The 13225-nt window shown below is 34.8% G+C and overlaps 2 protein-coding genes across 4 annotated transcripts; both read right to left on the bottom strand.

The window, feature by feature from the left end:
* Window positions 1–1308, bottom strand: LOC135123820 (gut-specific cysteine proteinase-like). The gene is made up of 3 exons (XM_064048695.1): window positions 799–1308; window positions 521–746; window positions 1–463 (listed from the first exon to the last, which is right to left on the bottom strand). The coding sequence occupies exons 1-3, from the start codon at window positions 1306–1308 to the stop codon at window positions 72–74; spliced, it is 1128 nt and encodes a 375-aa protein (XP_063904765.1). The 3' UTR covers window positions 1–71.
* A 4392-nt stretch (window positions 1309–5700) lies between these two features.
* On the bottom strand, window positions 5701–6924 carry LOC135123562 (eukaryotic translation initiation factor 6-like). 3 transcript variants are annotated; one of them, XM_064048350.1, is made up of 6 exons: window positions 6704–6924; window positions 6530–6653; window positions 6327–6472; window positions 6214–6269; window positions 5981–6157; window positions 5701–5932 (listed from the first exon to the last, which is right to left on the bottom strand). In XM_064048350.1, the coding sequence occupies exons 1-6, from the start codon at window positions 6840–6842 to the stop codon at window positions 5783–5785; spliced, it is 792 nt and encodes a 263-aa protein (XP_063904420.1). In that variant the 5' UTR covers window positions 6843–6924; the 3' UTR covers window positions 5701–5782. The 3 variants fall into 3 exon arrangements, with proteins under 3 accessions (XP_063904420.1, XP_063904418.1, XP_063904419.1); XM_064048348.1 differs by having other exon boundaries at window positions 6214–6472; XM_064048349.1 differs by having other exon boundaries at window positions 6214–6472; window positions 6707–6924.
* Between the last annotated feature and the right edge of the window lie 6301 nt (window positions 6925–13225).

Raw genomic sequence — 13225 nt, 5'->3', positions numbered from 1 at the left:
AAGATTCTTCAATAAGAATTCACACTTTAAACAAACAAATTCTGTTACAGATCCGCACTTGCAAACAAAGCTTATGAAGGTCTTTGGTAAAAATTAACTCGTTTCTTCGTCATGCTAAATAAAGAAAAAAAAATCGAACCAATAGTCACAATAAACGCTCCCCAAGAAACTCGCATCATTATACTGATGGAACGTATGGAATAAAAACAAACAGGAAAAGACGTAGCGGAAGTTGTAGAAGATGGAGAGCGGACGATTTGGGCTTGTCCAGCGACAACGTTTGCTTCAATTCCTGCTTCATTTTTCCCTCTGAGAATTTTAAAAAATCCACTTAAACCACCAAATTCTGAACCCCAGGTTGTCACTGCTAACCAGTAGGGTACATTACGTTGGACACCCCAACCCAAAAGCTTCACATGTGTATAACCTACATGTTTTGAAGCAGCATTGTGGCGATAAACACCTAAAAATATAAACTTTAAACAATATTGAACAGTAGTTATCAAAAATTATTGTGTACCTCTTTTGTACTTAAAAAAATCTTCATACACTTCTAGACCCGCTTGGACTGGTCCATTGGTCATTATGTCGATCTGAGTTTGGGAAACATTTTTCTTAATAGTGTAAAAATCTTTACCGAAGTATTTATCTTCTTGATAAGAAGTGTTGTAATTGTCTGCACACCCCTCGTTACAAACGGGTATTTCTCGATAATGAGCAGTCGATTCCAAATATGGTTTGCAACCCTAAAAATTGTCATTATTTTTGTCTTTTTTTCATACACTGAAACTAACTAACTTCAACAGAACCGTCATAATCACCACCCGTCACTAAACCTTTGTCCACCCAAAACTGCCATGCCTTAAGAGAATTTCCAGTACCGCATCCTCCACAATCAGCACAACATGAAATAAGCTCTTGAGGTGATAACTCAACGTTTAATTGTCCATCGCTTTGTATACACAATCTGTCACTCATGGTTGCAGCAGCGGCAAAAGCCCATCCAGCACCACACATTTTGTGGTTCCTAACTTTGTGTAAGCTTTTACATTTGGGCCATTTGTTTCTAGCGTCGAAAAATTCTGGAATGACTTCTGGCTGAACAGTAAAATTGCTAATAGATTCTTGTTTGGATAACTCATATTTTCGTTTTCTTGAGCTTAGTTGCAACTCTCTCGCTGACTGTTTTTCAATAACGAGTTTGATGATGTCTTTTTCGGAGAGAATAGGTGGTGTGGTGTATGATGTAACCAAACAAGAAAAAAGTAATAAATAGAAAAGTACACTATTATCTTTAAACCTGCACATGATAGTGAAAGTTTGCGAAACTTGCACTCAACTGAGTAAAGGTTAAGCTAGTGCATACAAAGTGATAAATGCAAATTAGAGATAACGATAGTTGACTAAACAGATGCCGTAGGTTTACTGGTATCAAAAATATCTGCAAACAATTTCTTACTCCTATTTTATTTACAGTGTCTAGTTCCCTTTCAAACCTATAAATATCCTCTTCTATGTTTCTTGAAGAAAGTTGAATTGTCACATTTTATTCTGGAACACTATACGTGCATTTTGGATTTCGTAGAGGGGGTAAAAATTTGTTTTTCCTTTAACTCCGAAATCGTGATTCTGGCAAACATTTTTTGAGAAGAATGTTTGTAGTAAATTATCTATTTATTAATATTTTTTGGCGTAATATTAATAATGAAAATGTTATAAACGAAAAAAAAAGTAATGTTACGTTGTATTAAATTTTGCCTAGATATTATGTTTTTTCAGTTCTAGAATTTCGAAAATTTCCTAAAGAAAAGTTTGAAATGGGACTTTGTACAAAAGCAGACACACTAAACATAGAAAAATAGTAATTTTGAATATTTAAACAAATATCTCGAAGTTTGTATCATAATTATCAAAACTAATCTTTTTATTTTGCTCCGTATATCAAATGTATCAAAACTTAGATATATTGTGTCTTGGATATATCCTTGGTAAGGTATCGATAAAAACGGAGACCCAATCATGACTCATTTAGATTTTTTGTTTACACCGTTACCATGGAAACCACGCCGCTACTATAGTAATTGCGATGACAGTTGTTGCGATTCGCGATTTGATTCGTTATCGCGACTGCCGTCATCGCATCTTCCATGGCAACGGGGACTTGCGAAATCGTAAATCCAACTTGAAATTAGCCCGTTATGAGGGGTAATTTCAAATTGGATTTGCGAAATCGCAAGTGCCGTTGCTATAATAATTGCGATGACAGTTGTGGCGATTTGTGATTTGATTCGTGATCAGCACTGCTGTCATCGCATTTTCTACGGCAACAGGGACTTGCCAAATTGTAAATCCAACTTGAAATTGGCCCTTTATTCGGTCTCTCTTCTACCTTTCACTATAAAAGTAAGATATAACTATATTAACAAAGATTTTTAATACCACCGAAATGCATTTGGATTACGCTGTGGCTGTTTTACTTTATGATGTGATTTGAAAAATTAGGGATTGGAGTGCAGTAGTTTTTGAAATGAATCGCATGTGACGCCAGATTCAACTAGTGTAATTAGTGCCATATTAGTTTAATAAGGATTTTCTAACCTGAAAAATGGAAAATTTTGACTATTCCGTCAACTCGTGTTATAGTTATGTATTTATAAATTCACAGTTCATGCTAAGATTTTTAACTGTTGATAGTTGTAATAGAATTTAACTACAATCATGTAAATGTTCATTAAAAACACGTGGCGGAAATTCATTTATTCGGGGTCAAGTTATTTGTTTGTAAGACTGATATCTCAAAGTTCTAATTGTTTTACTTGCATCAACAAAATTTCTCACTCGAAATTTAAAAATATTCATTTATGGCATTTAAATTAATTTTAAACGTTGATTGATTTTGACAGAAAGAACCTTGAAAATTACAATTAATTCGATTAATATCACCGTGGACTCGAAATGTGAGATGAATTTTATACTTATGTTGTATTGTATAAGGTGAGTTTTTTAAATTTCTGCTCTAGTTGGCCATGACGCTTACGTCAGCCCTTTCAGTTGTACTGGTGACTAGCGTCATGGTCAATTAGAGTAGAAATTTAAGAAATCACACTATATTCATGTGGTATTTTCTTACATCCAGATTATTTTTTCATAGCTTGTTTTTGAATGTTTGTTCTTAAATTATTATTTTAATTTTGACCGCATTTAATGTGTCTTGTGTTTACTTTATATGTGCTTGGATTATGTGATGTGTGTCCATGATTCTTTGTTGCTGAAAGACGTTACTGTAGTGTGGTGTAACAAAAATTTGTTTGCTGTGCAGTTCTAGTAAACTATTGGAAGTACAAATTTAAGATTAATGCGATACTAGATTAGAACGGACGTCAACGCGGACAGTTTTCAGAGTTAACCAACAAAAAGAAGTGCATCGACCCAGGGACTCACGGTAGGAGTTTTAACTCTGCGTTATCGATTTATATAAATTAAACTCGTGTATGCGGTGGAGTCATTAATTTTCTCTTAAAAAATAATAAAAACCAAAAATATGTTGCATTTGTATTTTTTGACAAAATGATGATTAATGATGATGATTACGTTAATTAAAGTAAATATCCATGTATTATTGTCAATTGTCGTTTATTATAAAATATACTTTTTTTATTTATTTATCATATAGAAATATCTTAAGTAATTATTATAATAATATTGTATAAAAAAAATTAAAGTACAATGTGTAATTTACCAACTAAATTAACAAGAAAATATTTACAAATGCTAGAGCAATATTTATAACTTATTCGATTTAATTACTGTTCAATCAGAGCATTATCGCCTTTTGTATCTTTATCCCTATCATTTAATACAGTTATTAGTGACTAAAATGAGTGACATAAATATCAGTTCTTAAATGAGTACTAAAGCGTGTGAAAACGACATCAATTGTTGTACCTAATTTAGTGGTTGGAACAGTCAAACGAACACATTTTATTAAATAATTCGATCACGCCCACGCTACTCTCGCGCTTCCACTCCACTCGGCCAAACTTCGCTCGAGTCGATAGTTACTACCGCTTGCGAACAGGATGCGCTGCCCGTCAACGCGTACGCACCCTAATCGCCTCACCGCAATACATCCTACTGCATCCTGAGGGTCGTTGTGGTCTAGATACTATTTGAATTCTGGCAGTAGGTGTAGGTTGTCTTCTCTTAGAGTATCCTGGGGTCCTAAGAGACGGAATCAGCACCACTCTTTGAGGCGTTGCATGTACATATTATTGTTTGATAGTTTATTTCTCTCTATCTTTTTGTATAGCGCGGCGTTAAATGTTAAGACTCAGTTCAGACCGGTTTCAGTGACCTCGACACCGACACCGAGTTCGAGCTCGAACTCCACATCCTATCCTATTCTGGCGCGCGCCGTATACGTGTTCTATAATAGGAAAAGAAAGAAGTTAAAACTCCAATAATAAAATGAACATCAAATTTTGTTGGGGATGATTAGGCAAATTTTTGATTATCGTTTTAGTATCTTCACGATACTCCTAACATACTTATATGTATATAATTTGACAAAAATCGGTCCGGTGGAGACCTACTTTTTCCTACTCTACAGGTCATGCAATTTCCAGAAAACATGAAAACAGTCGTTCGCCGGATGGACATTACTTATCTTATGCTCGGGAAGTAAAAATGTATATATTTTCTGTTTTTTTAAGGGTCTAGCTATACTAGTTTAAATCATAAACTTAAAATAATTCTAGCTAAAAATCATTGTAAATCATTTTATATATATTCAATATTTAAAACCAATATTGATTTTCTAAAAAAAAATCTGTCGTTACCCATATTATTTAAATGTCAGGACTTCAATATTTATTACATATAAAATGTTACTGGGGCTGCTTAATACTACATGGTTTGAAAGTTGAGTCCAGACTTCTTGAAGTTGTTTTTTTAAAATACGGCTACTGTAATTTATTCAAACTGCTCTTACATCTGGACATTGAGGTGGACAAAAAAGGTCCAGGAATTAAAGAAGATTTACTTTTCAAAAATCCGGTGGTCCACTTTATTTGCGATGTGAATTGGGATCTAGATTTGTTTATTGAAAACTGCTCGTATTTTTATAGTGACGAACTTTTTGAGGATTTTGCTGGTCCAGAAATGTCCAGAGTAATTTCAACGCTTGCAGAAATGGGAAAAGTCTCTGAAGAGGTGTTAAAAAGTGCAAAAATTAATTTGGGTGTACCTCTTCTGATTGAAATGGCGCGGAACGTTTTCAGAAGCTATTTTGTGGATATATTTCACATTACTACTACAAAACAGCTTTGTTCTCTTCTGAATGGTCTTCCCATAGATGTTGTTTATAAAAAAATTATTGCGTTAGAGACGAAACTGTATCAAACGTAAAACTAAAATATATAGTGAACAAGTTGTCTTAATCAATTTAATATTTAGTTATAATAATTACGACACTGTTACATAGTTTAAAGAAAATTACTGAAACCGGAAATAGGTTAGAAACGTATTAGTGGTTCATCTCGTATTATTACTTTCTGACTGTATTGTTGGTTGCATATACAAAAATTTAATTTACTTTCAAAAAATTTTAGGTATAAAAGCCTATAATGGACAGCTACTACATTGGAAAGAGTATGTATTTATTTATGCATTATACTCGTACATACTACATAGAATTAATTGATCAATAAATATTTTTTACAAAAAATATATAATCACAGTCATCAACACATTGGAAACGGAAACACTTCTTATTGTTACTTGTCTAAAAATAACACATATGAACTGGAAACTGCAAAGCTTTTTCAATAGCTACATATTCTTCACATGTTGTGTTCCTGCCTGCATAGGCAAAATAATCATTTGCAACTAATCCTGATGCCACGACCTTACTCCCATGATTGACTGTCCCAATCTAGAAAAAAAAGTTTTTAACAGTTTGAGACAATTCCAAATCTCTTACGATTAACTGTAACTCTAGAAGTGATGACAAGTCTTCCAGTTCAGTTTTACTGGCATCTACATGCACCAGACCTCCACTATTATTGATCACACAGTATGAGCCTACTAGGGAATTATTGGCAACAGTATGGCGAAAAACCTCAACTTGTAATGTGTCTGCAACAATTTCTTCACTTTCCTATAAATAGGTATATCAGGTACCACAAGTGTTATTTTTCTGGAATGTTTACCCACTTTATCTAAATCTGGGTGGATCAAGGCAACATGATCATTACATACGATCACGTTTCCTAAAGCAGACAGTCTATCTTCTAATGTTTTAACCTCAACAGAATACGGTAACTCACGTTGTAAATGTTCCAACTCCAAGTCGGTGGTTGCTTCTGGTACAAGGAGACCTTTTTTATTGCCTACACACATACGTCCTATTACTCTACAACCCGCCAGTGAAGTTTTCACTACAGGAATGTCAGAAACATCACCCTGTGCACGTCTAGAACATTAAAAAATTAAAAAAAAAAAGCAAGCTTGCAGAACATTGCGAAATTACCTGCAAAAGCCGTCAGATTCTTGTTCATCGCAAACCAGCAAATAGGAATTCGTCAGTCTAAAAAAGGCACCAACATCCCTGCAATTGCCAATACTTAAGCTCATAGCTTTTGGCGGTTGTATTTCTGAAACATAATCATCATGGTATGAAACGCTTAAGCTAGTGTGTCATCACTACTTCCATAAACACAGTGATGATGTCCTGAAGCATTCTCTTGGTACCACCGACGCCACCACCAACCCCTTGTATCACTGCGAGTCGGAATTGCTTCGGATTCAGCTTGTTCTAATTCCCCAGTTTGTTCAGTGGACATGGTTCTTGATAATGGATGCGTGTGATCTTAAACAAAGATGTTGCTGAACTATAAAATTCGTAAACACTAAAATTATACAATAACTGTAGTCATGTTACGCAATACTGGAATTACCAGAATGTTTTTGCAAATACTCATGCGTTACAATGTGGATTTCTCTCTTGATTATTGTTAAGACGTCCTTGAAAGTGGAAACGTAGGTTCTTGCTTTCAATGTCATGGATATTGGATAATTGTGGTACTGAAAACAACTGCATTTTTTATTAATCCTACGTTGGAGTTGATTTCGCGACAGCAGACAGAGCAAACCAATTTTTGAAAGCCATTTTCGGACAATTGTTAGTAACCTGCAAAGGTTGCTCAAGAATGCATTGATAACCGCATTGAAATTATGCGTAACAGATGCTAAGCTCTATTTGTTATTAAAGTTGCTATATTTCCGTTCTTTCCAGCGTTTTATTACATGCATTTAAACTGTTATAACTCGTCCATTCCTGTCTAAGATGTTATTTCTTTGGATTCTATTCTATAATACTTTCTAAAATAGTTTCTGATTTTCTTTACTATTTTCTTCCATTTTTTCTTTTCTTGTTTAACTAATTGTTTTACTACATTTCTGAACTGCTTCTGATTTGTTTTCTCCAATTTTCATTCTCATATTTTACGTATTTCTCAAGTTGTTCCTTCGACCGTGCTGTTTGCTTTTTCTTTGGTTTGACTGTAGTTTTGCCACATGCCGCTATCACAATTTTCAGTATCGTCCCTTTGAACATTTGCTATCTTTCATTTCCATGCTTTCTTGTTTTGTGTCATTTAGTTCTTTATTGATTAGCTCTTGGTATTTATCTATTTCCTTATTATTCAATGTTCAATTTTTAGTTCCGTTACTACTAGATAGTGGTCATTGTACATCTTTTAGATTTTTTTCTATTTGGTTTTTGGCACGTACGTAATCTATTACTAGATTTTTCTTTTCGGGTCACTACTTCCCTGGCATATTTGTGTATGTTTTTGTGTTCATAAAACGTATTTACAACGATGAAGTTATTTCGTAGGCAGAGCTTTTTTCCGTTGTTTTTAGGCATTTCTTCTCTATTGTCCCTTTTCCTTTCTTTTTTATTTCTGATAATGTTAGTATATCTACTTTCGCCCTTGTAAATTTCTAGCCCAATTCTGGTTCTTTGTCACATAAACTTCTTATATTCCATGTCCTTAGTTTTACATATCTTTTTGTTGTTTTATGTATCTTCTCTTAACCTTTTCCTTTCCGTATTCGGTATTATGTTTTTCCGTTCATTGTTTTTGTCTAATACTAGTTTTTTGTATCTTTTTGGGATCCTCCTTTCTCAAGTTTTTTATTTCTGTTCCAGGTCCGTTTCTTCCCATTTATGTAGAGCTTTTGGTATCCAGCTTTTATGGCTGTGATAACCCAAACTTCCCGCCTTAAATTGACACTTGAAAAAGTTTGAAAGGCCCGCGAAAAATTCAAAATTTGGCCTTCTCTGTGATCGTCTAACAAAAGGAACCTAAGGTTATTTTTTTTTTAAATGGCGAGAAGACGTCCTTTCACATAAGTGATCATACACTGCGTGCCAGTAGAGAACGCAAGAAATAATAGACAATTTTTTTTGGGAGGGAGCTAAAATCGCACCCCTCTCTAGGAGGAAAAGGAGCGACGAGCGAAGGTGACTCGTGACGTGCCCTCTGGCTGCCCAATGAGAGCCGAATCGCAATCGCTTTTCATCTCCAAAAACCCCCTATTATATGGTTTATTCACCGACATATAATATATCGCAAATGAAACACAAAAAAAATATAAAAGAAAGAGACAAACGGCGCGTTGACAGACATGCACATATGGAAACTAAACAAGTACAAAAACCCTACGTTTATATTTTGAATCAATGCAAATATTTAAATATCACAAATTTAATAAAACAGAGCAGAATCTGAACTAAAATAACTGGATGCAAATACACAAGTTATTACGGGCGTGTGGCGTCAAATTTAAAATTACGGCAGTCATCAAGAGCACAACAAAAATACCCATGAGCACAAGCGGAGTTTGGGGCCACCGGTCGGGGCTGTTCTCCCCCACGACGGTGATTCTATCTATCACAAAGCACTACCGCAAATCACATCTCCATTACGAATATACCGTACGAGCAGGCCGTTACGATCGCAGATCCGCAGTTGGGTCTCGGCTAGCACGTAACCGACAGCGCTACAACATCGCGACCGCCCCTGAATCTATCCAAACCTGTATCCTTTGTGCAGGTGACGCGATATATCTCGCCAGATCGACTAGGAACCGTACTTCGCTTCTGCCATCTTTTCTGGGTTATTTAACCTCAATTCCATTTTAAATGTTCTATTTCGCAGACTCTGATATGATCGACAAATAAACAAGTGGTAAAGTTGCAAAAAGAGCAATAAACAACATTTAAATTCGCCATACAGTCTTGTGAAATTTTAAACAACAAATAATTGTTATGTGAGATTAAAATTGGACATCAAATAATTTATAGTATGGAAACATTCATCAACAAAATATTTACAAAACAAAACTTAGCAAAGATTTATAAAACAAAGATCTGGTGTGAAATAAACTTGTGCAAATAAAAACATTATGTGAGGTTAAAACTGCAGAGCATGAAATTTACGTTCAATTAGCCAAATACACTGACGTCATCCGAGGTCATCAAGATGGCAGCGTTTGACAACTAGCCGGTTTTCTCATAAGAGTCAATGCTAATATTTTCGGAATTCATTTAAATTTGAGAGTGTGTCAACTGTGTTTTTATAGTTTGGTAAGTTTGTTACAGTTTCTAGACTGTGTAGATATCTGTAAAACGCACCATAACGTTTGAATATGCTTAAAAAATAATATTTTCCAATGTGATGTACAGGTTAACTTCGCTGCATCTTATATTATTTGTTTTGCAAATTAAATCTTTGTTAATGTACATCAATGTTTTTTAAATACACTAGCATCTTAATATTATAATATTTTGTATTTTAGGAGAAAATGCCTAAATTTTATGCTGTTGTGGGTTGCGCGAATCGAAGCACCAGAAATGCGGACAAATTTTATTTTCCTTTCCCAGCAATTAGCAACAATAAAGGTAAATATATACAGGATGGGAAAAAAAGGCGGAAGCTTTGGTTAAAAGCCTTGAAACGGGTGGATTTAACGAAGCCAAAGTAAAGTATTCCTATGTTTGTTCGGATCATTTTATTTTAGGTACAGTAACTACCTATTAGATTTACAGTTTCTAAAAAATTACTACATTGGTGCTCTCTTTTAGGTAAACCCGCAGATTTGTCGGATGTGGACCATCCTGATTATGTTCCATCACAAAATTTAGGATATCAAAATAAATCCACTCATAATACTTGTAATGTTGAAAGACACAGTCGTTTAAAAAAGAGAAAACTGAATAAATGCCTGTAGAGTTTTGAATGCACGAATTTCATTGTGGGTTATTTTACTTATTCCAAAAATAAAAAAGTTTAGAATGGTATTCATTGTTATGGTAGGGAAATCGTCTAAACACAAATTAAAATCACTTGCACTCATTTTATAAGGATCTACGCCGTTTAAATTGTTTAACTTTTGTACATATCTGTTTTTCTCTTTGACAGAAAGACATCGTGCATAATCACTTAAATTATCAATACTTTAAAAACAAATCACACACCTTCACTTAAACTCGTCACATTAACCGCAAACGAAAATATTAATTTCCGATTTACCGCTTAAAACACACGGATGTATTTTGGGTGACGAGGAATTCAGACCAAAACAGCGTCCTGTATTTTTATTTTTATTATGGTTTTTTTAAACTCAAATCGCCAAAAAAGCACCCAGATACACAGAAAAGATATGAAAGAAGCTATTCACGTGTTTATTTTCTAGATAAATACCCACACTTTTAAATAAAATGCGAAAATGTTAACATTGTCACTTATGGAGTTTCACGGCGCTTGTCAAACTCTGAGTTCCCGCCACAGCATGACGTCACGTGTCATTAGCTAATTAAAATCATACAACCAAGAAAATTACTGAAGATAAAATTGTGAGATGGAGCAATATTGTATGAGGTGAAAAATTGCAAAGTTAACAAAATTTACATACTCTTATGTTAAATTGTGTCATGATCCAAGTGATTGGTTACTTCAAAAAACAATTTACTTTGAGAGTTTAGAATACCATGCGTTGCGAGGAAAAAGCGTCTCGGTGATGTAAATTTTGTCATTGCGAGGAAATACTCCGATGATGTAAATTTTAGCGCTGCGAGAAATAAGCCTCGGTGATGTAATCAATCTTTAGCGTTGTGAGGACATGCCTCAGTGATGTAACGATGATAACTGCCTAAGGGAAGAAATTATTTTAACCCCCCGACAGTTCGCAGTATAATGAATTTTGTTAATTTAACTGCCGTAAATGAACTATTAGCAATCTTGGGTGAAGAATTATGCTGTGTTATAATGTAACACTTACGTATATGCATACAGAAACTTATTTATAATTAAACAACAAAGGTGTTATCCTAACTAAGTGAATTTCATGGAATCTTCCAGCAAATGGTTTATTTAAATAATCCTGACTGTTAAATTGTGTTAGCACTAGCTGACAATTAACCTCCTAACATGAACTCTGAACTGTGAATTTACCAACAATGGATCAGATTTACACGTGTTAAGGCCTCGCCACATAGGCTGTGCTATGCTATGCTCATATTAAAACGTTATGTCTATGCTATGTAAAAAATACATTCACATAGCATGAACATGACATACAGTCACAGATGGTGTTCACAACAGCCATGCCATAGAATAGTAGCAATTGGTAGCATAGCATAGTAGATGTGTGTTTATAAATAGTTATTAGTAAAAGCAGTGGTGAGTAAAAGTGGTCGTTCATTTTGAAACTTGTTGGTGTAGCTGACAATCTTAAATAAAAAAATTCACGAAGAGAACCTGATCGAATTACTTAAACTTTATTATTATTATGTGCAATATGCAGTGCAATATAGAAATACAACTTATAAAAGAAGAAAATTGAGAAGGCTTAGGTTAGAATTTTGAATTTTCTCTAGACGCGCATGAGCCAACAACCAAACATTACACAGAAGTAGGATTCCATTCTACTTTCATGCTATGTCGGATTATTTCGAACTGTGTAATGTCTATGCTAGTTCTGTGTAAAAAGTACATAAAGCATAACATAATGGCTATGTGAACACTCTCATTTAAATGTATTGTGTCTACTTCTATGTTTTTCATTAACATAGCATAGCACAGCCTATGTGGCGAGGCCTTTAGCGTCGAACCAGAAAGTCGCATTTTTCCGATAAAAAAAAAGCCGCAAGAACTAGCAACACGTGTTGGGGGAAAACGGTGACGTCATCGGTGTTACGATTGATTGTCGTTAAACAAAGGCTTGCTCCCTTTTATTCACTATCAAATCAATTAATTTAACCTAGCAACTTTGAACAGCGTCCTTTCACCATACGTCCACTACACCGAACAGAAACATAATAATCTCCCCCATGCTTTCAACATGCCGCTCTCTTCAACCAAGCCGCCCTCTCATAACCAACCCTCTAACTAACAAACACAACTACCAACTATCACGAAAAGAACTAAACGTGCACAAGGCCCATGGTAGAAGGAGACATGGTATAGGCATACGCATCGGGTGTGACGTCAAGTGGGGTGAAATTAGCGCGAAATTTAAAATACAATTCGTTATCCGACAACTAATTGACGTATTGGACAGAGCAATGACAACTCAAGCTGAAATTCCCTAGACTTCCCTAGCGAAGCTCACAAGAGCCACAAGGTCGTTGATGCCACCTAACGTCACAAATGGATGCGCAGACCATTTTTAAATTGGTACATCGGATGCCTATACCATGTCTCCTTCTACCATGCACAAGGCCTATGTTTAACGATTTTTCGATTGAATTTTTTTTCTTTCAAATTAAAATTATTCAAATGTGATCTCGCGCCGCTGTTAATTTATTTCAGAGCGAAAATTTGATTCAAATTCGGTCACCACATGGCTATTTGTTTTTTCTCTCGAAGAGTGTTTCTATCTTTTGTATTATGTCGTGTTGTGGCTCGTCCTTTGTTGTCACTAGATCATTATTTTTTGTTTCTTTGTATGTAATCCAGCCTTGCTTCGATTTCTTCTAATTGACCTACTCTGTTTTCAGGGGTTTTACTTGTCTCATCAATTCTTCGTTTTCCCACTTTAATAATGTGATCTCTACTTTGATTTCTTTTTTGTTTTCGTGGTTTTCTTTTCCGAGTTCTTGGACTTCGTTTAATATAAGTTCCGAGTAACTATTAGTGTGTATTTTTTTTTTTTTTTG

This window comes from Zophobas morio, unplaced genomic scaffold, assembly GCF_036711695.1.
Source record: "Zophobas morio isolate AGI-343-1 ecotype UQ-CSIRO unplaced genomic scaffold, CSIRO_AGI_Zmor_V1 ptg000006l, whole genome shotgun sequence".
Classification (NCBI taxonomy): domain Eukaryota; kingdom Metazoa; phylum Arthropoda; class Insecta; order Coleoptera; family Tenebrionidae; genus Zophobas; species Zophobas morio.
Note: the sequence above shows the minus strand (reverse complement) of the source record. Positions and strands in the feature narration are given on the sequence as shown.